This window comes from Loxodonta africana, chromosome 12 (assembly GCF_030014295.1).
Source record: "Loxodonta africana isolate mLoxAfr1 chromosome 12, mLoxAfr1.hap2, whole genome shotgun sequence".
NCBI classification, from domain to species: domain Eukaryota; kingdom Metazoa; phylum Chordata; class Mammalia; order Proboscidea; family Elephantidae; genus Loxodonta; species Loxodonta africana.
Genome location: NC_087353.1, coordinates 18,363,054 through 18,388,075, shown reverse-complemented (window position 1 = coordinate 18,388,075; position 25,022 = coordinate 18,363,054). Strand labels below are relative to the sequence as shown.

At 38.2% G+C, this 25,022-nt stretch overlaps 1 protein-coding gene across 3 annotated transcripts in view; it reads left to right on the top strand.

Moving 5' to 3' along the window:
- Positions 1-25,022, top strand: part of MBOAT2 (membrane bound O-acyltransferase domain containing 2) — a 183,057-nt gene that overhangs the window by 102,004 nt on the left and 56,031 nt on the right. For all 3 annotated transcript variants that reach the window (XM_064295007.1, XM_064295008.1, XM_064295009.1), the window contains exon 4: positions 18,312-18,407. In XM_064295007.1, coding sequence (XP_064151077.1) covers positions 18,312-18,407 — 96 coding nt within the window. The remainder of the gene's footprint in view (positions 1-18,311; positions 18,408-25,022) is intronic.

The window sequence follows — 25,022 nt, the reverse complement described above, 5'->3', positions numbered from 1 at the left end:
AGCATTATTCCCTCAGATCATGTGCTCAGGAAGAGGTGTGATTGCAGCAGATTACCTCTTTTGGAAGTATATGAATTCTAAATCTTATTTCAGGATGTAACCTGAATCTCAGAGAGATTTTAGTCCTTCAGCAAATAAGTGAAGCAGTTCTTTTTCTTGGATCAAGGACTTTATATGAAGTAAGGGAATTACATCAATATCCCAGAACGAAACCCGTGGCTGTTGAGTGGATTCTGGCTCATAGCAACCTTACAGGGTAGAGTAGAACTGCCTCCTAGGGTTTCCAGGGCTATAATCTTTACGGCAGCAGACCGCCACATCTTTCTGCCATGGAGCGGCTGATGGGTTCGAACGAGAGACCTTTCGATTAGCAGCCGGATGCTTAACTGCTGTGCCACAGGGCTCCTCTTGCATTAATATAGGAATGCTAATAAGACTAGCTCACATCCCTTGGTAAATAAAGGCGTTACTTCTGGTGTTGCTGTTATATCTGATTGTTAGAGTAAAAAAAATTTGTGCAGATTACTCATTTAATGGGGCTCTCCCAGGTCCAAAACCAAACCCAACCCATTGCTGTCAAATCAATTCTGACTCATAGTGACCCTATAGTACAGAGTAGAACTACCCCACAGGGTTTCCAAGGAGCTCCTGGTGTATTTGAACTGCCAACCTTTTAGTTAGCAGCCGAACTCTCAACCACCACGTCACCAGGGTTTCCTCTGCTAGGTCAAGACTGTGTAAAATGTTAGTTTGATAGCTAGTACTACAGATAAATAAGTTAAAAAACAAAAGGGAGTTTTGAAGATATCTAATTAAATGATATGTTTTTCTGGCCTTGAAAGTAGTAATTCATACATTATTTTAAAATACCAGGTAGTTGTGGTAATTAAAAATAAGAATACTGAAGGAAGAAAGCGACAGAAGCTGGTTGAATGGACATGGGAAATACACGGTGGAAAGGAGGAGTGTGCTGTGACCTTATAGGGAGAGCAACTAGGGTCACATAACAATGTGTGTATAAATTTTTGTATGAGGAACTAACTTGAACTGTAAACTTTCACTTCAAGCACAATAAAATAAATAAAAATAAGAATACTACTCATTGGTAAAATACGAGGACTTATCTTTTGGCTTAGGTGCTTCTAGAAACTAATCTTACTTTTACAAGATCTTAGTCCTTTCCAGATACTGAAAGAAAAATTCAGAGTCTGAATAACCAACTGTTAGAATGATGAAAAAAATAATTTAAGTTTTTTGTTATAACACATTGCTGTTTGCATAAAAGAAAAAGTCCTTGTTGAAAGTATGTGCAATGAAAAGCACGAGTGACTGGACTACTTCTTTGACTTTTGGGTAAAAAAATGAGAAGATTGTTTTGGAAAATTACCAGTTGGCCAAGAGTTGACTCCAACTCGTGGCAACCCCACGTGTGTCAGAGTAGCGTGGTGCTGCATAGGGTTTCCAGTGGCTGACTTTTCAGGTACAGATTGCCAGGCCTTTCTTTTGAGGCACCTCTGGACAGCGTTGAACCTTCAGCCTTTCAGTTAGCAGCTGTGATGGCTCTGGACAGCGTTGAACCTTCAGCCTTTCAGTTAGCAGCTGTGATGGCTAAGAGTGTATATCAACATGGCTGGGCCATGATTCTCCGTGTTTATATGTGATCACTCCCATGATGGGGTCTTCTGTGAGTACCCAGTCAGTTGAAAGGGAGTTTCTTTGGGCGTGTGGCCTGCGTCTGAATATAAGCAGACGTTCTGGCTTTTTGCTTGCTCTGGATCCTGCAGCTGGCACCTGTTTGCCTGACCTCCGGTTCTTGGAGCTTGAGCTAGCAGCTTACCTTCTGAACTTGGAATTCGTCCATTTTCACAGCCTGTTAACAAGAGCCCTGCTCTCCAATCTGCTGATCTTGAGGTTTACCAGCCCCTGCAACTATGGGAATCAGAAGAAGCCTTTATCCTGAGCCACAGACTTGGGACTTTCCCTCCTCTACAACCGCAGGAGCCATTTCCTTGATATAAATCTCTGTCTCCATATATATTTATATGCTTTATCAGTTTAGCTTCTCTAGAGAACCCAGCCTAAGACAGCAGCTGAACTAGTTAACCCTGGCACCACCCGGGAACTCCTTTGGAAAATTCGGGACCGCTGATCGATGAGCTCTACCTGTGGTGTGTTATTATAGTAAGCATATAGGCCTCACATGTGCAAGTTTTGTCTTCATTGTGTTAGAAACAGTATGATATAATATAAACAGTCTTTGAACTTTGTAATTTGAATGATGGAGTGACTTCTTTATTCCAGTCACTTTGTTGAGTGCTTTTTACAAATATCCCATTTACCTGTCACACAGTCTTGGGTGGGAGGTATCACATACTTGTGCAGGTGAAGAAACTGAGGTTCCAAAGATTAAGTACTTGAACAAGGTCACAAAACCAGTAACTGGCAGCTCTAGAAGTCTGAAATTCACCCATGTTGCTGGGGGGTATTTGGTCATTCATTTACTGAGATTCTTTTAAAGATTTTTTTTTTTTAATTGGAGAAACAGAGAGACTGTCACTTGCTTACCAGATAGCATCAAAATCATCGTTTAGTTTTTGAAAGAACAAATCACTACTGAGATGTTTTATTGTGATTGACTTTTTCTTAATCGTCTTCATTAAAAATGCAGTCTTGGGTGTCTTTAAAAAGGTTTTAACCTATAAATAAATATCTGTATAATAGTGTTTTTAATCTCTAAACCTTTCCCTTTATTCAGAGTTCATACTCTTAAGTGCTATCTTGAAGGTAATGTCTTGTAGAGTACATAATAGACTTTAAAACATGTCAATTGACTACAAATATAATTTTGGAATACTTTTAGATAAATTAACTTTGTGTAGGGAAAAAATAGTGACTTCCTTCTACTTGCTTTCCTGTTGCAAGCTTATTACAACTTATTTAGAACAGTTACGGAAAGAGACAAAAGATAATAGAAGAAATCTCTAAAGACCTGAAAAGTTGTCAGGCGTTTTGATGAAAGTTCCCTCGTGGTACAGTGGTTAAGAGCTACGGTTGCTAACCGAAAGGTCAGCAGTTCAAAACCACCAGCCACTCCTTAGAAACCCTTTGGGGCAGTTGTACTCTGTCCTGTAGGGTTGCTATGAGTTGCAACCGACTCAGTGGCAGTGAGTTTGGTTTTTGGTTATATTGGAGTAAATGAGCCTGGACATCTGTTTCTCAAAGTGGAAATTAAGCTTTTGCTTAGATTTAAGGAAGCCACAGAAAGGAATTGAGATTGCTAGCTTTTCCTGGCCTACAAATTAACCCTGGGGGATTATAGAGTAATATACCTTAGTGTGGAAACCCTGGTGGTGTAGTGGTTAAGAGCTACGGCTGCTAACCAAAGTGTTGGCAGTTCAAATCCGCCAGGCGCTCCTTGGAAACTCTGTGGGGCAGTTCTACTCTGTCCTATAGGGTCGCTATGAGTCGGAATCAACTTGACAGCACTGGGTTTGGTTATACCTTAGTGTAAATGAGCCCTGGTTGCACAATGGTTAGGTGCTCGGCCACTAACTGAAAGGTCTGTGGTTTGAACTCACCAGACACTCCTTGGGAGAAAAGATCTGGTGATCTTCTCCCTTAAAGATGACAGCCTAGGAAACCCTATGGAACTAGAAGTTCTACTTTGTCCTAGAAGTTTGTTCTGAATTGGAATCCACTAGACTGCACACACCACCACCACCAACATACCTTAGTGTGACTTGGCTTAGGAAGAAGATAACAGTATCAGGATAGGTTGGGCACTATTTACCTTTAGAAATTGGTTTTTATTCTTAAATAGGACTCACATATTGTTTAAACATAGTTTCATTTCAAAAAGCAAGAGTGGTTAGAAAGCTATTATTTAATTAGTATGCAAAGCCTAAATCTTGTGTCAGCATCTTTCTTAGTAGAGCTTTAAAATGTTTAGAAAAAAAACAGGCTTAAAGCACTTTTTATAGCTACTTAAATTTTAAAGCATGAAATGCTAAAATATTGATCCTTAGAATTAATATTATTAAATATTCAGTTATAGGCATATTTAGTCGGGTAATTAATTTTTTCTCTAGTAAATTGGAGGGTGAGGGAGAGAATTGATTGGAAGTATTAAGCAAAGACAAAAAAGTCATTTTACGTTTCCTGGTTATTTAAAACGTCAAATGATCTTTTCAAAACCAGTTTCTGATTTCTCTGATTTTTGGCTCCCATGCCAATTGATTGAATTTGTGTTTGCATTTCATAAAAACCCATTCCACTGCAGTGGAGTCGATTCCGACTCATAGTGACGCTATAGGTCAGAGCAGAACTGCCCCCAGAGAGTTTCCCGGGAGTGGCTGGTGGGTTTAAACTGCCAACTTTTTGGTTAGCAGCCAAGCTCTTAAGCATTTCATCACCAGGGCATTTCATATAAGCGTCCTCATTTGTTTTATATTTGAGGTATTCCATGTGTTTTATATTTGAGGTATTCTTTTGTGCATCATCTCATATCCCTGTTTAGTCTCATTTCTCTCTTTTTTTTTTTCATTTGTCTCTTTACATACTTTAAAAAACCAGGCAGAAATTCACTGATAAAGTTACTGTTAGAGGCTGTTAGGTCAGTTCTGACTCATGGTGACATCACATACCACAGAATGCCTGGTCTTGTGCTGTGTCATCCTGATAATCACCAGTGTGTTCCGAGTCCGTCGTTGCAGCTGTTGTGCCAGTCCATTTAAAGCATGAAATGCTGAAATGTTGGGCCTTGGAATTAATATTGTTAAACTATTCAGTCGTAGGCATATGTAGTCTGGAAGTTAATTTTTTGTCTAGTAAATTGGAGAGGGGAGGGAGACTGTCTCATTAACCCTCTACTTCACCAAACTTGATGTCCTCCCCTAGTGATTGATCCCTTCTGGTGTTATATCCAGAGTAAGTGACTTGGACAGTATTCTGTTGTGATCCATTGGGTTTTCATCGGCTAAATTTTCAGAAGTAGCTCCCCAGGCCTTTCTTACTAGTCCGTCTTAGTCTGGAAGCTCTGCCTGTCATCCATGGGCGAACCTGCTCGTATTTGAAATACGGGTGGCATAACTTCTAGCATCTTACCAATACACAAGCCACCACAGTACAACAAACCGACAGATGGATACTGGCATTGATACAGAAGGTTCAGAAATCCCAGGAAGACACTGATACCTACCCCACTGAGATTAAGGGAAGAAGCCTAGCTAGGATGGATAGTCTTCAAAATGTGCTCCAAATTTTGCTCTGTTTTATTTTATACCCTCCTGAAAGTATCATTGGTGTTCACTGTTGACCCTAATTAGGGTTTATTTGGCCTTTTGGCAAACAATTGTAACTTCAGACACTTGGTGATTTTCCTAGTCTCTGGTTCCCTGTAGCAAAATCATGCCCTGTAATATCTTCTCCCTGTAGAACCCGTCTGACAGAAATTATGCACTGTTGTCTAGCCATCCTTCATTTTTTGGGAGCTCATGATTGTGTCTGTGTGTAAGTGATGCTGTGGGCAGGAGGCAGTTAGAAGCCAGCCACAGAGGAAGCACAGAGGGAGAATATCCAGTACCTCCATGGGCCTGGCCCGTGTTGGGCACTCAGTAAAATCTGTTGATGAATGACTGAAAGCATTTGTGTATGTGGGCCACGAAGAAATCAATTGTATGTGACAAACCTGCCTCGATCGGCTTTGGTGGATGACGTCTTAATTAGAAATAATAAAACATGATTTTTATTTCCTTCTCCCTCAGAAAAACAATGATTACAATTCTAAACACTTTGGATGGTGTGATATCATCAGTCTAATAGAGTCTTTTTCTTAAATTCTTATTTCACATGTGGTCTTCTGTCATCTCTTCTCACTTTCAATTTTCCCTAAAGAGGTTGAATTGAGGAATTGAAAGTAAAATCCAGCAAAAGGGAATGATAACAAAAGTTAAGAAATGAATAAGTGAAATCTCTAAAGGACAAGAGAAAGCTTTAATTGTTAATAAAGTTCTGTTAATAGCTAACACTTGTGAAGCATTAATTCTGTGTCAGATGGCGTTAAATGCTAAGTGCTCTCCCATTTGATCCTTAAACCTGCCCTGTGCTGTGGTACTGTTACCGCAGTTCTACAGTGGAGAAAGCTGAGGCTCAGAGAGCTCACGACCTTCTCAGGCTTACACACCTGATCCTCAGTAGGCTCAGAGTTTGTTGAAACCAGGCTTGTTCAATGCCAGAGCCCCAGGTATCCAGCCACTCAACTCAGCTCTTCCTCACCCTTACCAATATGTGGCTTTTCTATGGGAACTTTTCAGTGTTCCTCCCACCCAGTTTATTTCAGGGTTATTTTCCTTCACTGTTAATTAGTATGTATGCAAATAATATAAATTAATTTTAGTTTCAACACTGAGCTGGGAAGCTTCAAGCTTTTAATTCTAATTCTTGAGTTAGCTTCCTAATTTATCTAGGCTTCATTTGATGCCTACTCTCAGATATAAGAGCCATAAATAAATCAGTGATGCTTAACAGTTTTTCTTACCCCCAATACACCTAACATAACATATTTTTATTAGTGATAGTACTTTGTGTAGCAGTAATGCTCAGCTCTTTGGAGTAAAGGGCTATAGCAGAGTTTGGGGGGGATGTAGTCCCCAATTTACCATGGCATTCCATTCCGATGACTCCGTCCTAAGTCGGTTCTGAGATAAGTTGAATACCTCATTTTTTTTTAGTTTTCATTGTTTTTGCCTTTTATTATCAGTATCTTTATAAATATGATCTTTATTTGCTTTGGGGGTTGGAAACGTTACATATAAACTTACGGATATGATACATCAGCAAATTACAAATGGAACATTTTATGTAGTAAAATATATTACTAATGATAAAATGTTCAAAAAAAGAAAGGACTGTTGTAAGTGCAGTTGGTTGCAACTCAAATACGTCATAAGTTGGGGACTGCGTGTCTATTCCAACCTTTTACCTCTCCAGACAGACTGAAAGAAAAATTTTAAAAGGCACTGGACCTTTAAGGAGCCCGGGTGGCACAGTGGCTTAAGAGTTTGGCTGCTAATCAAAAGGTTGGCAGTTCGAATCCACCAGTCGCTCCTTGGAAACTCTATGGGCAGTTCTGCCCTGTCCTGCAGGGTTGCTATGAGTCAGAATCGACTTGATGGCAACAGGTAGACCTTAAAGTCCCCCTCTTGCTCCAAAATGTAAATAAATCGTCAGTGATTTCCTAAACCAAATATAAATTTATGAAATCTGTGTTCATTGCTCTTCACTTCTAGTACTTATTGGTAGCAAATAGTATTTTCAGTCCAATTTGGTATCTGATTTAATTTTTGGGTTTGCAAATATATCGCGTGAAAATTCTCCTACCTCTTAACTACTTCTTTTACATCACTACTCTTCCAATCTTGGGGCTTATCTAGATGTTCTATTCTTTGTCTTTCCAAATTGCTGTCAACTATCATCCTCTAGATTAGTAGGTTGTAGAGTATGGTTCAAGGACCACTGAGAATCCCTGAGGTCCACTTTGGGAGTGGTAAGGTCTTCATTGTAACACTGAGACATTGTTTGCCTCTTTCACTTTCATTCTTTCACAGGTACAGAGTGGAGCTTTTCAGGGCTGCACAATTATGGTATTGCGGTAAAAGCACGTTCCAGAATCCAGCTGTCTTCTGTTAAGTCAGACATTAAAGAGATTTACAGAAATGTAAAGCAGTGCCATTCTACTCACTAATTTTTTGGGGGGGAAATATATTTTTCATAAAAATATTTGTTAACATGTAATGAGTTTATTATCGAGATTTTTTTGTTTTAGGGAGATTTAGTGGGAGAATGATTATGTTAAAAGGCTTTATACACTTTTTTAAAAAAATTGGGGTGGATATATATGTAACAAAGCATTTGCCTTTGGAACATTTTTTACATGTACAATTCAGTGACACATTATTTTTAAATGCATTAATAAAAAATGTCTGAAAGTTCTTAGCTTAAATTTGTTTATCTGGGTTATGTTTGCTCAATAATTTTCAAGAGTATGAAAAGCCCTAAGGCCCCCAAAAATTGAAAATAGCTGCTCTAGAGTTCTTTCATGCCTTTTGGTACCTGACTTTGTGAGCTTGCCATCATTATTTTGGATAATTTTAAAGTTTGTATGGATGATGCATCCAACCCCTATCATGTAAGTAATTTGAGCTCCTCTTTACTGTCCTTTGTAATTGTACACTCTCAGCGTCTCCTCCTTTGTCTCGTGCCACTTCTGAAATTCTTACCTCCTGTATCCGTCCTAGACCACAACCTTCTATATTTGAGCTTTCTTACTCTCTTACACTGGATCCATCCAAGATTGGAAATTTGCCTGGTGGTGCAGTAGAATGACAAAAACACACGAGGATTAAGAATCTAGCAAGAATGCTAGAGGTGATGTTTCCATTTTTAACCTTTCCCAGTTAGTGTCTTTATAGTTAGTGTCTTCCTGAATTCACCTTCCTGTTGATGCATCTTCTTAACAACTCTTGCTTGTACTCTCAACTCCCTTGTCCGTTTGTCATTTCGTGCACCACCAGGCAAGTTTCCAATCTTGGATAGATACAGATCTCTGTTGAACTTCGGTAGCTGAGCGCAGGTATGGTATGCAAATGTGTGGTTTCTTATTTCACTTAGGTGTTCAGTTCTCTTGAAAATTACTTTAATTGGTGTTTTCTAGTTCCCTTTCCCATTCATTTCAAAGATAGTCTAAATCTTAACCACCTTCTTAAATCCATTCATATTATCTCCATCTTCTCATTGTAACAGACAGTATAAATTTATAATTAAAAGTTTTAAGATAAAGGTAAAGATAATTCTTGGAAAACAACCCTAAACACTTAAAGTAAGGAGTTAGTAACAGAAAGGGAGAAAAAGGAGGAGGGAAAATGACTATGGAAAGGAGAAGACATGAAGGGTATGCTTATGCCCTCTTCTGGTATCGTTGTCCATCTCAGCCAGATAATTGGAATAAATTCTTAGTTATTTATTCCTTTTCACCTTCCACATCTAGTCATCACTAAAAACTGCCTGCGTTTGTTTCCTGTTGGGTTGTTTTGCAAAAATTTAACATTTGTGAAACACTTAAAAAAGTGCCTGGCATATAATAAGCCCACCGTAAATAGTAATGATTATTATTGTTCCTATCAAGTCAGCCCCAAATCATGGTAACCCCATGCACAAAAGGATGGGTCCATTGTGATCCATAAGGTTTCCATTGATTGGTTTTTTGGAAGTAGAGCACCAGGCCCTTCTTGCTAGGCTGTCTTAGTCTGGAAGCTTCACTGAAACCTGTTCGGCTTCATAGCGGTATGCAAGCATCCACTGACAGATGGGTGTTGGCTGTGCTTGAGGTGCGTTGGTTGGGAGTTGAATCTGGGTCTCCCACATAGAAGGCAAGAATTCTACTGTGAAACCACCGCTGGTAATTATTTTAAGTTGCCAACAACTGGATTTTGACTCATGGCGACCCCATGTGTGTTAGAGTAGAATTGTGCTCCATAGGGTTTTCAGTGGCTGATTTTTTGGAAGTAGATCACCAGACCTTTCTTCTGAGGTGCCTCTGGGTGGACTTGAATCTCTAACCTTTCAGTTAGCATTAGCTATTATTATTTCCCTCCTGATACCACAAGTTCAGCTCTTCAGCTCCAGCACTTTTTCTTTCGTTCAGTGTCTTGTACCTCTCTCTTACATTTGTTTACCAGCTGGACTCTCTGTCCCTTGGTCTGTCCTGTGCTCTGCTGCCCAAATGATCTTTTTAAATATCTGACCATCGCTCTTCTGCTTAAAACTCTGTATTGGCTGCTTTTAGCTTACGAGCTAGTGAAGCCCTTTGTGATTTTGCCACATCCTCCCTTTCCACTCTCAATTTACAGCACTGACTCCTCAACTGAACCAGTCCCAACCATAATGAACCGTTTGTAGTTCACACAGACACACACTCTTCTGTTTGTAACTTGGTTCCTTTGTATTCACATGGAACTCTCCTCCCCACAACGTGAATTCCTACTGGTCTTTCAGAACCCTGTTTATATGTGACCTCTGATAGAAGGCCTTTTCCCTGTTCCTAGTAGAATTCATTACCTCCATCTTGTACAACTTTGTACTTAGTAATTCTGTTTTCCCATACTTTGAGAGCGTATTTGTTCAAAGTCAGTGTGACACTATGGTTAAGATTGGACTTGAGAACCACACTGCCTCGCTCACCTGCTTAGTAGCTTTGTCACATAGCCTCTTAATCCTCAGTTTCCTCATTTGTAAAATGAGAACAATAATATTACCTACCTCTTAGGGTTGTAATGAAGATTAAATGAGATAACATACTGTATTTCATTAAGTATAAGATGCTATTAATGGTAAGATGCACCATTTTATGTTCCACTTAAAAGGACTGTATGCCACCAATTCTTGACTTTAAAATCTTTAAAATGTGAAAATATATGTATATTAGATCCAGTGAAACAGAGTGTGTAAAGCCTGTGGAATGGTGCCTGGTAAGCACTGTGTATGTGGTCACCGTTGCACGTTTGCCTCCCATACTAGACTGTAAGCTTTAGAAGACAGGGACTCAGTCTCGTTCAGTTTTATATCCTGAGAACTTAGCCAGACAGTGTTAGATTATTGAGATACATATTGGAACACAGCTGAAATTGACTCTGCTCACGTGCTATCCATTTTCTCCTGCCACAGCCGGAGGGGAGATTGAAGTGCATGCGTCCCTTTTCTTTCAGGTCCCAGTTTCTAACAGGCCATTCCGTGCTTAACTTTTCCTCTAGCGGTGTCGTCAGTGTCTTCTTCCTAGTCCCACTTCTGGGATCTTTGTCATTGTGAGTCAGAATTTGGAATGTGAAAAACTACACTCCAGTCTTTCTTGCTGCCCTTGCTCATAAGAGTTTTACAGAATTAATTGGATCAGTGTTTTTTCTTTTTCTCCTTTGCGTGTACATTTTTTTTGCCCGGAAGTATAATGGAGGAAAGATGGGTGTTTTTGTTTTTTTTTTTTTTTGTGGGCTGGGGGAGGGAGACAAGGCACTGAGTGCAGCCACTGAGGAATAAAGAGTGACGGGTTGCTAATTTTCTGGTTGGTCAAGGCTCTTGATCTTCAAATTGGGGAACGGTAAGCATGATATGAAGGAGCCATGGTGGTGCATTGTTTAAGTGCCTACCTGTTAACTGAAAGATCTGCAATTTGAACCCACCAGTGGCTCCATAGGAAAAAAAGACCTGGCAATCTGCTCCTGTAAAGATTTCAACCTAGGAAGCGCTATGGGGCAGCTCTACTGGGTCCCTATAGGGTCACTATGAGTCGGAATCTACTCAGTGGTACACAGAGCAACAGTATCATGGCTCTAGTGGCAACTAGAATAGGCTGGAGTCTAGATGTGTTTTTATGGATAATTGTCTTTCTAAGCTGCTCCAAAACTCTGTCATTACATTGTTTGCCAGATATAGTTTTTAATGTTATTAAAAGCTTTAAATTTTTGTTGCTGTATATTTATTGAGATACTAGGAGAGGCTGAATTGGAGGCTGTTAAGCGAGTGAGTGATAAGGTTTTCACTGGCTAATGCTTTTCAGAAGTAGACTGCCGGGTCCTTCTTCCTAGTCTCTCTTAGCTTGGAAGCTCAGCTGAAACCTGTCCTCCATGGGTGACCCTGCTGGTATCTGAATACCGGTGGCATAGCTTCCAGCATCAGAGCAACACGCAAGCCCCCACAGTACGACAAACTAACAGAGAAAAGATTGAAGTTGTCAAGGATTTCATTTTACTTGGATCCACAATCAACAGCCACAGAAGCAGCAGTTAAGAAATCAAAAGACGCATTGCATTGGGTAAATCTGCTGCAAAGGACCTCTTCAAAGTGTTGAAGAGCAAAGATGTCACCCTGAAGACTAAGGTGCACCTGACCCAAGCCATGGTATTTTCAATCACATATATGCATGTGAAAGCTGGACAATGACTAAGGAAGACCAGAGAAGAATTGACGCCTTTGAATTGTGGTGTTGGTGAGGAATAAAAGAACGAACAAATCTGTCTTAGAAGAAGTACAGCCGGTATGCTCCTTAGAGGCAAGGATGGCGAGACTGTGTTTTACATATTTTGGACATGTTGTCAGGAGGGATCAGTCCCTGGAGAAGGACATCATACTTGGCAGAGTACAGGGTCAGCAGAAAAGAGGAAGACCCTCAACGAGGTGGATTGACACAGTGGCTGCAACAATGAGCTCAGGCACAACAACGATTGTAAGGATGGCTCAGGACTGGGCAGTGTTTTATTCTGTTGTCTGTAGGGTCGCTTTGAGTCAGAACTGACTCGACGGCACCTAACAACAACAACAAGCAAGTGATGTTTTGAACTAGAATTCAGAAATTTTAAATCTTGATGTAAACTATGATAGGCTTTGGCATTTTGAAAGATAAAATAATCTTAATTCTGACAGCCAAAACTAATTTTATTTGAGTATTTGAGTCAACCTTGGAAATTTTTTTGTAAAGAACAGTTAATTGAATGATTTCATCTATGTTACTGAGCTAGGTGTGGGAGCAAATATTGTATTTTTAAAGTAGTTGAATAATAGCTGAGTGGTTTAGTTCACTTCTGTCATCTGTAAGAAAAACACCGATAAAAGAATTGTATGACTTCATGTATCAGGGTCGCCATTTGTGTCTGGTATAGTAAATATAGCTAAGTTTCTTTCCTTGTTTACATGAATAGGACTTTGGATACTGGAACTTATTGAGAGCTTGTTATCATTTACCAGTTGCTTTATAGTCTCATGGACACTTGCTACTTATCAGTCCTTTAAATTCTAGTCATTGGAATGGGTGTGTATTGCCACCTCACTGTAATTTTGGGTTTCTCTGATGACTAATGATATCAAGCATCTTTTCATGTGTTTATTGGCTAATCGTGTATCTTCTTCTGGGATGTGTCTACTCAAATTTTCTATTTTTAATTGAAATTTTATTATTTTTATTGTTTTATTTATATTCTTTCTATATTCTAGATGTAACTTTCGTCATATTTCTGAATTATGAATATTTTCTCCTAGTCTGTGACTTGCCTTTTAATTTTCATAGCGGTGTCTTTTTAAGAGTAGAACTTCTAAATTTCAATTTAATCAATTTGTCAGGTTTTTGATTTTATACTTTAGAGCTTTTTTTGTATCCTTTCTAAGAAACCTTTGCCTACCTTAGTGTTACTAATATTTTTTCTCTTTTATTCTAGAAGAAGAAAACATCTGGAAAACTAAAAACTAGTTTTTAGTTTTAGTTTTTGTGTTTAGGTCAATGATCCATTTTAGATTAATTTTTGTGTGTGTTATGAGGTAGGGGTTCAGTTCATTTTTTTTTTTTTTCCTGAATGCGTAGCCATTCGTCCCAGCACTGTTTATTCTAAAGACTGCCTTTTTCCCAATTGAGTTGCCTCATCTTTTTTGTCAAAAATAAATCGACCATATTTATGTGTGACTTTATTTCTGGACCCTTTTTTTTTTTTTTTTTTTTAATTCATTGATCTGTGTGTCTCAGGGCCACATTAAGGCATGTGAGGGCCCTAAGCGCTGGTAATCTGTGGTGCCCCCTCCTCTGCTTACTCATGCATTTGAATGGAATGTGTGAATTATATGTGTGTGTGTATATACACATATGTGTGTGTGTGTGTGTGTGTGTCCTACCTATCCATGATGTAAATTCTTTTTAAATGTGGCTACAATATTAGTGGTTGAACACAAAAGTTAGCATATCCCATTTTAGCAGACTGAGATGAACTGGATTATAAAATTTTTAGTAGATGTGGAGTACTAAGATTTTTACTATATATTACATTTTCACAGAAAGAACGTTCCACATATCTACAACTAAGAAAACGAGCTAGCGAACTTAGTTGTTTCAACAGTCAGTGTAAAATTCTGTTGATCTCCCACAATGAAAAAATGACTTTCACCAATTTTTACTTAAACGGCTCGTACTTCAGTTTCAGTGCTTGTTTCATAATAAATGTTACAACTATAAATGAACAAATGAAAAGATGTCATAAAAGAAAATTTATCAAGTAAAATTTACATTCAAATCTAGACATTAACATAAAAATTTATTTATATCTGAAAATTAGTAAAAAAGATTTGATTTGGAGCGTGTAATTTTGTTCATCAAGTTGAGATAGTCAAAAGAAATAGTACTTATAAGGTAGTTGGAAATAATTTCATTCATTTGTCGTAGGATGTTTGTTGGTGGGTCCTTTGTAAATCTCCAGAAGTGTTTTTCTTCTTGAGATAATACTTAAAAACTTGCGCACTCACTTTTCGCCCTTTGATTCTGCGTCTTCACTGTTCAGTGGACCACTGCTGATACCCGACAGGGCGAGAGAGATCTCAGAGAGCATAGTACAAACACAAGGGTATGCTCAGTTTGAAGATATGTTTTGGTTTGCTTTATGCAAGACAGGACCAGACAGTCACGGGTCATGTGATTGTAGTGCCACTGGGGTATTCTTATGTGGTCAACAAAAAAGAACTAAATGTGAGGTTATACCCAATCGGTCTGAATGAAAAAGAAAATATAGTTGTTATCATATACAAAATTTACAAAATGTAAATTGTGCAATTGTTCAACTCGCATATTTAGAGATATGTACCTAATTAACGTAATAATAGCACCGCTCGATGAGCAAGATTGTTCAACTCCCATATTTAGAGATACGTACCTAATTAACGTAATAATAGCACCGCTTCTCGATGAGCAAGTTTGTTTTGCAAGTCGTAACAGTATCACTCAGTTTCTTAAAAGAAAGTCAGTGTGAATGGAAATGGAAAATAAAATACATTTGTATAATTTTTATTATCTGAATATTAATTTATTTCTTCGAGGAATTACTCAGTTTCCTTACATGTAAATATTCGGATAAAATATAAATGTAGTGTTCTGATAAACTCCCTTTGTTGCTTTTATGGAAGACAAATTTAGAAACACACTTGTTGCAAAACAGGAACTTACTTTGCACAATAAATAATGAATTTTGTGTCCTCTTAATATGCCTATTACCTCATTTATTAGCATATAAAGAGTAATACCAAGGACGGTGTCCCGCACAACAGATGATAAAAATGAAACTGACTTGATACATAAGTTAAAGCTTTTTGTGTTAGATAAATGTTAATATTTCTAGTATATTTTTTGGATGTTTGCTGTGTTGGTGTTATAGTAAATTATTACCCTTGTTCGTATTTTATTAAATGTGTGCTAGATTGTGTCTGTGTGTGTGCCAAACATATTTTAAAGTTAAATTTATAAATATTATTGTTTATAGAACTTAGGACATAACTCTGTAAATGGTATACAGTTAAAAAGTACTTGATTGAATTCATTGCAGTGGTCAACTTGTTCAAGTTCCCTTGCATTTGCGTGTCATCTGGGACTGGGATTCCCATTTGTTGTTTACCAGGATGTATGCAAGAACATACCCTTGTGTTTGTATCATGCCAAGAGCATCGCTGGCTCTCCTGGCGGGAGTTGTTGGATCAACTGACGTGGATATACAAGACGGTTCTCTCAAAACGGATCACATACCTGCTGTCTATTAATATAATCCATCCTTTCCCAGTAACTGCTCACATTGGATCCAGTTGCATATTGGGTGAATGTAGCAAGAGTTAGACTCTACTAGCCCACCCCCACCTCTTGTTTATTAGAAAGAAATAGTATACTCCCAAGAGACCTACCAAGATAAGGAGTTTCAGTTACACCGAAGGGGACCATAGGAGACAAAAGTCAACGAAAGTGTTGAAGTGGTAGGGGCCTCATATCTTAAACAACCTTGCATGTGGACGCCTTCATGACCCTGCTTGAACTTTATTTCCAGCCGAGACATTCTCATGCGCTGAAGCTGGTATCAGTTTCATTTAGTGCCCTGCCAGTTCCATTCTACTGCGGCATTCGACTTTGTGTCCCGTCTGCTTGGCATCTATGATCTTTGTGTGGACAACTGGTACCCCTGTTGTGTTGATGTCCTTAGCACATGCTTACCTTGCTTATTGGCTAATATGTGCCTAATGTGTCTAACCATATGCTAGTACCATGGTCTTGATCAGTGAAGCATTATACTTCAGTATAACGCATTATACTTCGTCTTGAAATCAGGTGGTGTAAGTCCTCTGTCTTTATTCTTTTCTTTCACGGTTTTTTGACTAATCTGTAGTCTTTGAATTTCTGTAATTTTTGAAACAACTTAAGACTATAAAATACTATAAAACGAAGTATATTAATAAACAGTGTCATGGAAAATACAGTCAGAAGGGGAAGGCAAAATAAGGATATAAAGCTAAGTTAGTATTCAGACATGCAGGCCTGTCTTCAAGTTGGGCTACAACCAAAGCTATCTAATCTAGAGAAGCTTGGAGAGTGAACAATTTAATTTGATTTCAGCACATTAAAACAAATACCCATTTATCTTTATTCCCATCAGGATTTTGATCCTTTTGGTGATGTTACCTGTTTTCCTTCTTGTCTAGGAAGAATACTTTTTTAGTTCTCCTTTATAGTTCATTAATTCCTATAGTCCCTGGGCACTTCATTTTTCACTGAACAATTTCTAATCTGTATCTAATACCTAAATGAATAGGTATTTTAGATGTGATTTTACTTTTTGAAATGAGGCAGTGATTCAACATTTATATTTTAATGAGTAAAAAAATGTTCTATTCTGGAACTCTTCAGATGCTCTTGATTTAATTTTTATATTTAATAACAATTCTATCAGGATGCTTAAGGCTGCAAACAGCAGAAACTCCAACTCATAGTGATTTAATGGTGTAGACAGCATAGAAATTGTTACTGCTCAAACCAAGAAGTCATGAGGCAAGGCAACTAATGTTGGTTAATTCAGCAGCTCGGTCCTGATGAGGGCATCAAAAACCCAAGTTCTCATTAACTTTCCACTTCCTGCGTGGTCACTTTGTTTTCAGGCCAGCTCTTCTTATAAATCAAGATGGCTGCTGCACTGACTGACGCAAGAATAGCATTTGTGACACTGTATGAATGAGAAAAGCCTTTCCAGAAGCTCTCTGTCATGTTTCATTGACATAAACCAGTGAGTTGCAAGGAGGATGAGATCACAGTGATTGATTTAGAATAATCATTATATATCCCTTAGCTGGGAATAGAATCACCTTCCGGAATAGCTGGACAACTAAACAAGATTGAGGTTTTTTAACAAGGAAGAAGGCAGTAGATACAGAGGAGACAATCACCTGTGTCTGCCACAATATTTCATCATAACGGCTACTGCACATCCACTGTGTTTGAAGCAATATACAGAGCATCTGACATACATTATCTCTGTTAATCCTGATGAACATCCTATGAGGATAGGTGATGTCTACAGTTTGTAAGTTAGAGAACTGGGATCAGAAGTTAAGTAAGTCTTAAAGATCACACAGGTAAAAATAATAAAAAGTGATAGGGCCATTACCTAAATCTAGATTAGGTCTGTGTAGATTTTACTTGCATGTATATTATTCCATTTGACAACATTCAATGAAACTCATTGACCATAGCACTTACGATGATATAGGGCACATACTGGCTTGTCTGTCTGTTTTCCTCTCCTGATGTATGAACTCAAAAAATTGAAGGTTGCCATTACATAATGGGGGCATCTCCCTTCCTTGTAGTCTAACTCAAAATAGAAAATAACAACAAAAATTTGATGGGCATTTGTGTTAGTTAGGTATGCGTTCAGTTGCAGATTACAGAAAAAGAAAAACAAAGACAAATCACCACCCAGGATTCTTTATGGAGTTAGGTAGTCCACAGCCAGTGTAGCAGCTTAGCAATGTCATTGAAGAACCGTGTTTCTTCCCTTGTTCTGCTTTCCCGTCCTTAACCTGATGGCTCGTTACCTCTTAGTTCTAAGACTTTTCCTGCAACAGCCATCAGATTCATATTCTAGGCAGAAAGAATAGCAAAAGGGTGAAAAGCCATACCAGCTGTTTCTATTTCCCCTTTTTCAGGAAAACTGTTTAGTGTTGTGCGACTGAGATATAGTGAATAAAGGCAGTAATTCAATGCGTTTAGCATTGAAGGTGGCATAAAATTCAGCTCAACTGAAGCAGATGCTAGTAAAGAGTTTTTATAATTTATTAAAGAAAGTTAATTGTGGAGTAGATCTAGTAATATTTAATTTCCGAACTATATTATATAGATAATAAGTTACTTTAACATGTACTCTTCAACTAAATGAATTGTGTATTAATTTCCACTAATCTCGCTGATTATTGTTTTCCAGATATTGTTTTGTGTTTGCTTTGGGATACCTCACAGTTTGCCAAATTACTAGAGTCTATATCTTTGATTATGGACAATATTCTGCTGATTTTTCGGGGTAAGTTAAAACTTGATTCAGTAACCTGTTTTATTTATGCCAACATGGTGATTAAAGGATGAAATATGGTTGCATTTAATTGTTAAAATGAAAACTGTTACTAAACATTTTCGTTGACTATTCATTTATAAATTTAGAATTTTTCTTCTTATAAAGTGGTCTTTTGTAGTGCTATACAAGTCACAAAAAATAGCCCATCCTTTTAAATGTACTTATATAAAATTTCTAAATATCTAGCAATTAAATTTTTCTATCACATGGTGATATTAAAAGCATTTTCTAATTCTGACAGGAATTTCTGCAATCATTTATAACTATTAAAAATCAGCCCCTCCCTCCCTCCCTTGAGTCTGCATTCTTGCTGCCCATTATTTGTTCTCCTGACCCCTTTAGGCGCAGTCATTCACCAGTTTCTACATAAGCTCTGATAACTTGTTTTTGCTTCTTAGCACCCCGTAGGGCCTTCTGTGCATCGAAGGTCCTGGACTGGCTTTGTCAGTCTCAGTGTGCTAGAGAAAACATTTCAGCATGTATTTTACTTTTGTGCATTTCACTTCTGTGAAATGTTTTACATTCTTACATCAATATTGATATGAGTAGTATAAATAACTTCTGGCTTTAGTTCCTTTGGAAAAGATTTATTTCCTCCCTGGTGCTGGATAGGTCTCTTTGTCCTAAAACAGAACTGATTAAATGCCTTGTATAAGATATAAGCAACACAAGCCCTTATGAACTAATTGCTCACCATCTTTCTAAAGGGACACCTGGTAGCCTCAGTACCAGCTAGGGAAGTTGAAGGTAAACCTCTATTCTTTGTGTCAAGCCTGGATAGCTTTCCCTATTAAGAACTGCTTTTAAGCCAGCCTTGAGTAATCTGGACAGAATAAATAATGGCTAGTGAATCCAATCTGAGGATAAGTAAATTTAAAAAAAAGTTCAACCACAGAAATGGACCAAAGTTTTATGAGCTCAGAGAAGAATCACTCCTATGAAACAGGGACTTTAGAAGATGAAATTTTTTTTATCCCTAATGAGATTAGAGTAGATTTTATTTTACCTAACAGATTTAGAAGAGAAAAAGGCTTGCATGAAAGGAGATTGCATTGCAAAACAAAAACAAAGAATCACAGATTAAATCACAAAAACTAGTTAATTAAATTGGTAACATATAGGGTAGACTTGAGAAATACCCCTAGAATACAGAAAGGAAGAGTGGATGCTGGTGATCAGGTTCATGAGTAATAGGTATTCTTGAAGAAAATAAGCTAATAAGCAGAATCAGTAGATACATTGGGCTGCCATGAAAATATTAGTAAGTTTGAAGTAGTCCAGGCCACATAGTGCGATCATGGTGTATGAAATCAGAGATCAGTTGTGTAAGTTTAAAAGAACCACAATCATTTAGAAAATTTAATCTTCCTGAGAATAACGACCATATTAGTCTAATTCATCACCGTATCTTTAATGCTTAGCACATATTAAAAAAAAAAATTTTTTTTTAAATAAATGTACGTATTAAATCAATAATAATACTTTAGTAAAGATGAAAGTCATCGTTTATCATGATATTGCAATGAGCAACATCATGATAAACAGAGAAAAGATTGAAGTTGTCAAGGATTTCATTTTACTTGGATCCACAATCAACAGCCATGGAAGCAGCAGTCAGGAAATCAAAAGACGCATTGCATTGGGTAAATCTGCTGCAAAGGACCTCTTTAAAGTGTTGAAGAACAAAGATGTCACCTTGAAGACTAAGGTGCGCCTGACCCAAGCCATGGTATTTTCAATCGCATCATATGCACGTGAAAGCTGGACAATGAATAAGGAAGACTGAAGAAGAATTGACGCCTTTGAATTGTGGTGTTGGTGAAGAATATTGAATATATCATGGACTGCCAAAAGAACGAACAAATCTGTCCTAGAAGAAGTACAACTAGTACGCTCCTTAGAAGCAAGGATGGTGAGACCGCATCTTACCTGCTTTGGACATGTTGTAGGAGGGATCAGTCCCTGGAGAAGGACATCATGCTTGGCAGAGTATAGGGTCAGTGGAAAAGAGGAAGACCATCAATGAGGTGGATTGACACAGTGGCTGCAACAATGAGCTCAAGCATAACAACGATTGTAAGGATGGCTCAGGACCAGGCAGTGTTTCGTTCTGTTGTCCATAGGGTCGCTATGAGTCAGAGCTGACTCGATGGCACCTAACAACAACAAAGATGAAAGTGAAAAATACAGTGAGAAAAATAGCAGCAGCACTATGTAGAAAAACCTGAGGAATGTGGGCAAAGCTGTACTGAGAGATAATTCGTGTTCGAATAATTACATTGTAATAAATTAAGCATTTAATATGAAATACATAGAAACAAAAAGGTCACTCTTGACTAATTTATGAATGTTGATAACAAAAATGTTAATGTTAGCAACTAAACATTAATAATACTGTAAAATCATAATTTTCAAACTGACTTTTGGAGTCCTAGAATTCTTCAGGCAGGTGCCAGAGGAACTAAGCAGGTGAGACTTGGGGTTCTTCAATCTTGCTTCAACTGTGTCTGCTCTGTGTTTCTCTGATTTACATTTTGACTTTCCACATAATGTTTCATTAAAAAATTATTGTGCTGGTTTTTTTTAAACCACCAGATTTAAGAAAGTAGTTTGATGATAAAACCCATAACGCATTGCCATTCAGTCGATTCCGACTCATCCAAGTAGAATTTATTATACCACCTTAATGGATTGGTGCTGGTACACATTTGTGTAACCCAGTGTTTGCTGGACCTCACAACCCCTCCTTCTGTTTTATCTTAGTCATTTCCTTTTTTCATTTTCCTCATCTGCTATCCCAAACTCTTGTGACTCTTAAGCCCTTTACCTAACATCTCTCTCTCTGTTAGTTAGGAACAGGCTAACTGCAATTAAACCAACAACAATCACTGCAACATAATTTCAGTAGCTTAACATAACGCAGATTTATTTCTCATTCCAGTCCACTTGCGGGGGGATCCTCTGCTGCACACAGTCACTTGGGGAACCAGGCTCCTCCTTTCTTGTGGCTCCACCCCCATCACAGCCTTTGGACTCTTCTTCATTAAGTTGATTGGGCACTTAGTGAGCAGAGAGAGACCATGCCTGTGCATCAATTGTGTTCTCGTTCTGTGAGAAAAGACTAGTTTCACAGCTCCACAAACTAAAGGCCAGTTTACATTAAAAGCAAAATGCATGTTCAGAAACAGCTTTATGTGACGTTATTTTAAGTATTTTCTTAATTTTAATTTAAATATTTAAATTTAATTTTAAATGTTTAAGTATGTAAAGGAAAAATAACAGCACTGTCAAGAACCTGACAACCTAGTTATAAAGCTCCCAAATTTAAAGTATAATTTTTGTCAGTTATGAGAAAACATTTGACCATTTCTCAGTATGGATCAGCATGAATCCAGCCTCTGAAATGTGGATGGAAGTGATCCATTCCTGATATTCCCATTTCTCCATCCTCCTCGTCATCTAGTTGCCCCTGTGACACTCTCTGACTCTAGACACCTGGAGCTACGTCAAAGCTGACAGGTTAAAAGGACACTCACTGTCCTTCAGACTACCAAATAGGCAGATGCCAGCTATAAGCTTGGGGATTCCATAGGATACCCCAGCCTTCCGATCTGCTGAATACAAATTCAGGGCTGGTTTCCCACTGCCCCTTCAGGATGCCGGCTGCAAGCTTGGGGGTCCACATGTTACCCCTTCTGACCTGCTGGCTGCTACTGACCCTTTTGGGTTCAGTAATTCACAGGATTCATGGTAATTCACAGGATTCATGGAGAGTACACCATACTTACGACTACAGATTTAATTATAGCCAGAAAGGATACAAACGAAGAGACACATAGGGTGAGGTCTAGGAGGGTTCCCAACACAAAGATTCCATGTCCCAAGGGACCTACCCTCCTGAGAGCAGATGTTCTTGTTAACCAGGAAACTCTCTGAGCCTTAGTGTTCAGTGATTTGAGAGGCCAGTCCTACGTGATGAGCTAAATCATGCCTCCTGAGGCAGGTTAACATTGGCGTCCCAGGAGAGTCTTTTCTGATCTGGCCAGCCCGCATTCACAGCACAGATTCTCAGGTGTGGCATGGAAGTCCCAGATCGAGGCACTGCAGATACTCCAAGGGTTATTTCTCCCAAGCTTAAGGACAAAGGCCGTCTTATGTAGGGTAAAACTAGGTCCTTAACCCCACAACCATAATCCATAAACTGATAAAGATTGGACATAGAGTTGGCTTAGCTAAAGAAGACCAACATGGCAGACTTAAGCTGAAGAATTCCTTTTGTTTTGTTTTGTAATGGGCGCAGGAGAGCCAACAGCCATGTAAAGGTAGGCTTTTCTCTTAATGAAGTGTTCAGGCATTTGAAACTCTTGGGGGTGTTGTAATACGTAAGTGGAAAAGATTCTAACTTGACTAATTAGGGTAAATGTAGTAGCTATTCAAAATGTTGGGTGGCTGAAGAAAGTAGAGTTGAATAAAGTGACTGTCCTTTGTGCTGAGCTGCCCCATTGCTCTAAAGATAGAAAACATAACACGTGGAACCCAGCCTCTTAGAAGCAATCAGTGTGAGATCTTCTTTGATATGGGGTCATTTTACTTGATAAAGTGCGGAAAAACTGGTATTCCATATATATAAAAATTGTTCAGTTAGGTTCAAGATACATTTAAAATGTTGGTTAGGTAAGAAGGACTCGACTTTTAACAGAAGCTCCTATTTGCAGAAAAGTTGAACTGAAAGTGTTGGCTTTCATGGCCCCCCAAGAAATATAAAAGAAAAAAAAAAAAAACTTAGTGTTCCTACATGCCAGTTTAACTAATTAGAAAGTAAAATAGAAAAAAAAAACCCTAATCTCAGAAAGTAATAAAAACTAGGAATTGCGTTTGGGAGTGCATGTAAAAAGAAATGTACTGGACGTCTGTGTAGAAAACTACAAAAACTTCACTATAGAACGTAATGGAAAACTAACTGGAGAAACATACTGTTTATTCAAATAGTAAAATTCAATATTATAATAAGGTTAATTTCCTTCAAGGTAATCTGTAAGTATAATGCAATTCAAGTTGAGAGTTTGGGGGGAAATAGATAAAATTGATTGAAAAGTTTATCTAGAAGAATAAATGCTTGAGAGTAGTGAATTCGATATGAAAACATACTGTCTGTAAAGTAGCAGCCAATAAATATCATGGGACTGACATAGGAATAAACCAATCAAGGAAATTAGGATAGAGGACCTAGATATAGACCCATAGGTCTCTGAGAAATAAATACACAGAAAAACAATATTGTTATTAGTTGCTGTTGAGTCAGCTCCAACTCATGGCACTCTCACATACAACGGAATGAAATGTTGCCCTATCCTGCGCTATCTTCGAGATCATTGGTAGCAACACACAAGCCACCACAGTACAACAAGCTGACAGACAGGTGGTGGCAGAATAAAAATAGTGAGATAATAAGTCAGTGGGGAGAGGCTGACTCAGTTATTTAGTAAATGGTATTGGGACAATTGGGACATTTGGAAATAAAAACGAAAGTTAAGTTCTGGCCTCATAGAAAAAAAAAAAACAAACTCAGTGCTGTCGAGTTGATTCCGACTCATAGCGACCCTATAGAGAGAAATAAATTTTAGTTGGAAGCAGCCAAAAAAAAAAAAACAACAACAAAAAACCAAACCTCTTGGTGTTGAGTCAGTTCCTAACAAAGTAGAATTGTCCCACAGGGCAAATCTTTACAGAAGCAGAGTGCTTCATCTTTCTCCGGTGGAGCTGTTGATGGGTTCGAACCAATGACCTTTCGGTTAGCAGCTGAGTGTTTTAATTACTGCACCACCAGGGCTCCTTAGATGGAACAAGAACACTTTTTTGGGGCAGGCAGGTAATGAATTCTGATTGAAATATATTGACATTTATAGTGCCTAAAGGATAGCTTCATTTATCCACCAAAAAAAGGTATCAGTGAAAGAATTTTCCATCAAACCGTAGATAAATACAAGAATATGTTTTTAGAACTAGTATAGTATCAGATTCTTAGTAAATGTTTTATTACTAGTTACTCTTGTGTGTCCATTCAGCTAACGCACAACACGTATGCACGTGCTATGCGTTTTGCCAGGTGCATAGAGGCTGAGCTGGGTTCTTTTGAAGGTGACTGACCTTTTGTGTATAAGAAATGATAGACCAGTTGGTCTGAAAGCTACAGATGTGATTGTCATTTTCATCACTCTTCTTTAGAATGTCTCATTGAAGTCTAGTCTAATTTTAGACATCTTTTTGTACTCTATGAAATGAGTCATAGAAGGCCCCTTACTGCTCTTCATAATCCTTCTCTCACATTGTGCCCACTCTGTTGTAAATAGGGTTGGTGTAAATTACTCAACTGCTGTCTACACACTGGTGTTCTGTTTATCCTATTTCATTCTGTGGGAATGCCTCCAACACCCTGACCTACTTTTGGTTAGGTGAACCATTCTCTCTAGGCAACTACTAATGTAATTCAAGGTAAACAAACATGGATCTGTTATAGTGTAGTTTGTCTGCTCTTTAGCCTACCCAAGCCTTTTCCCCTGGCTT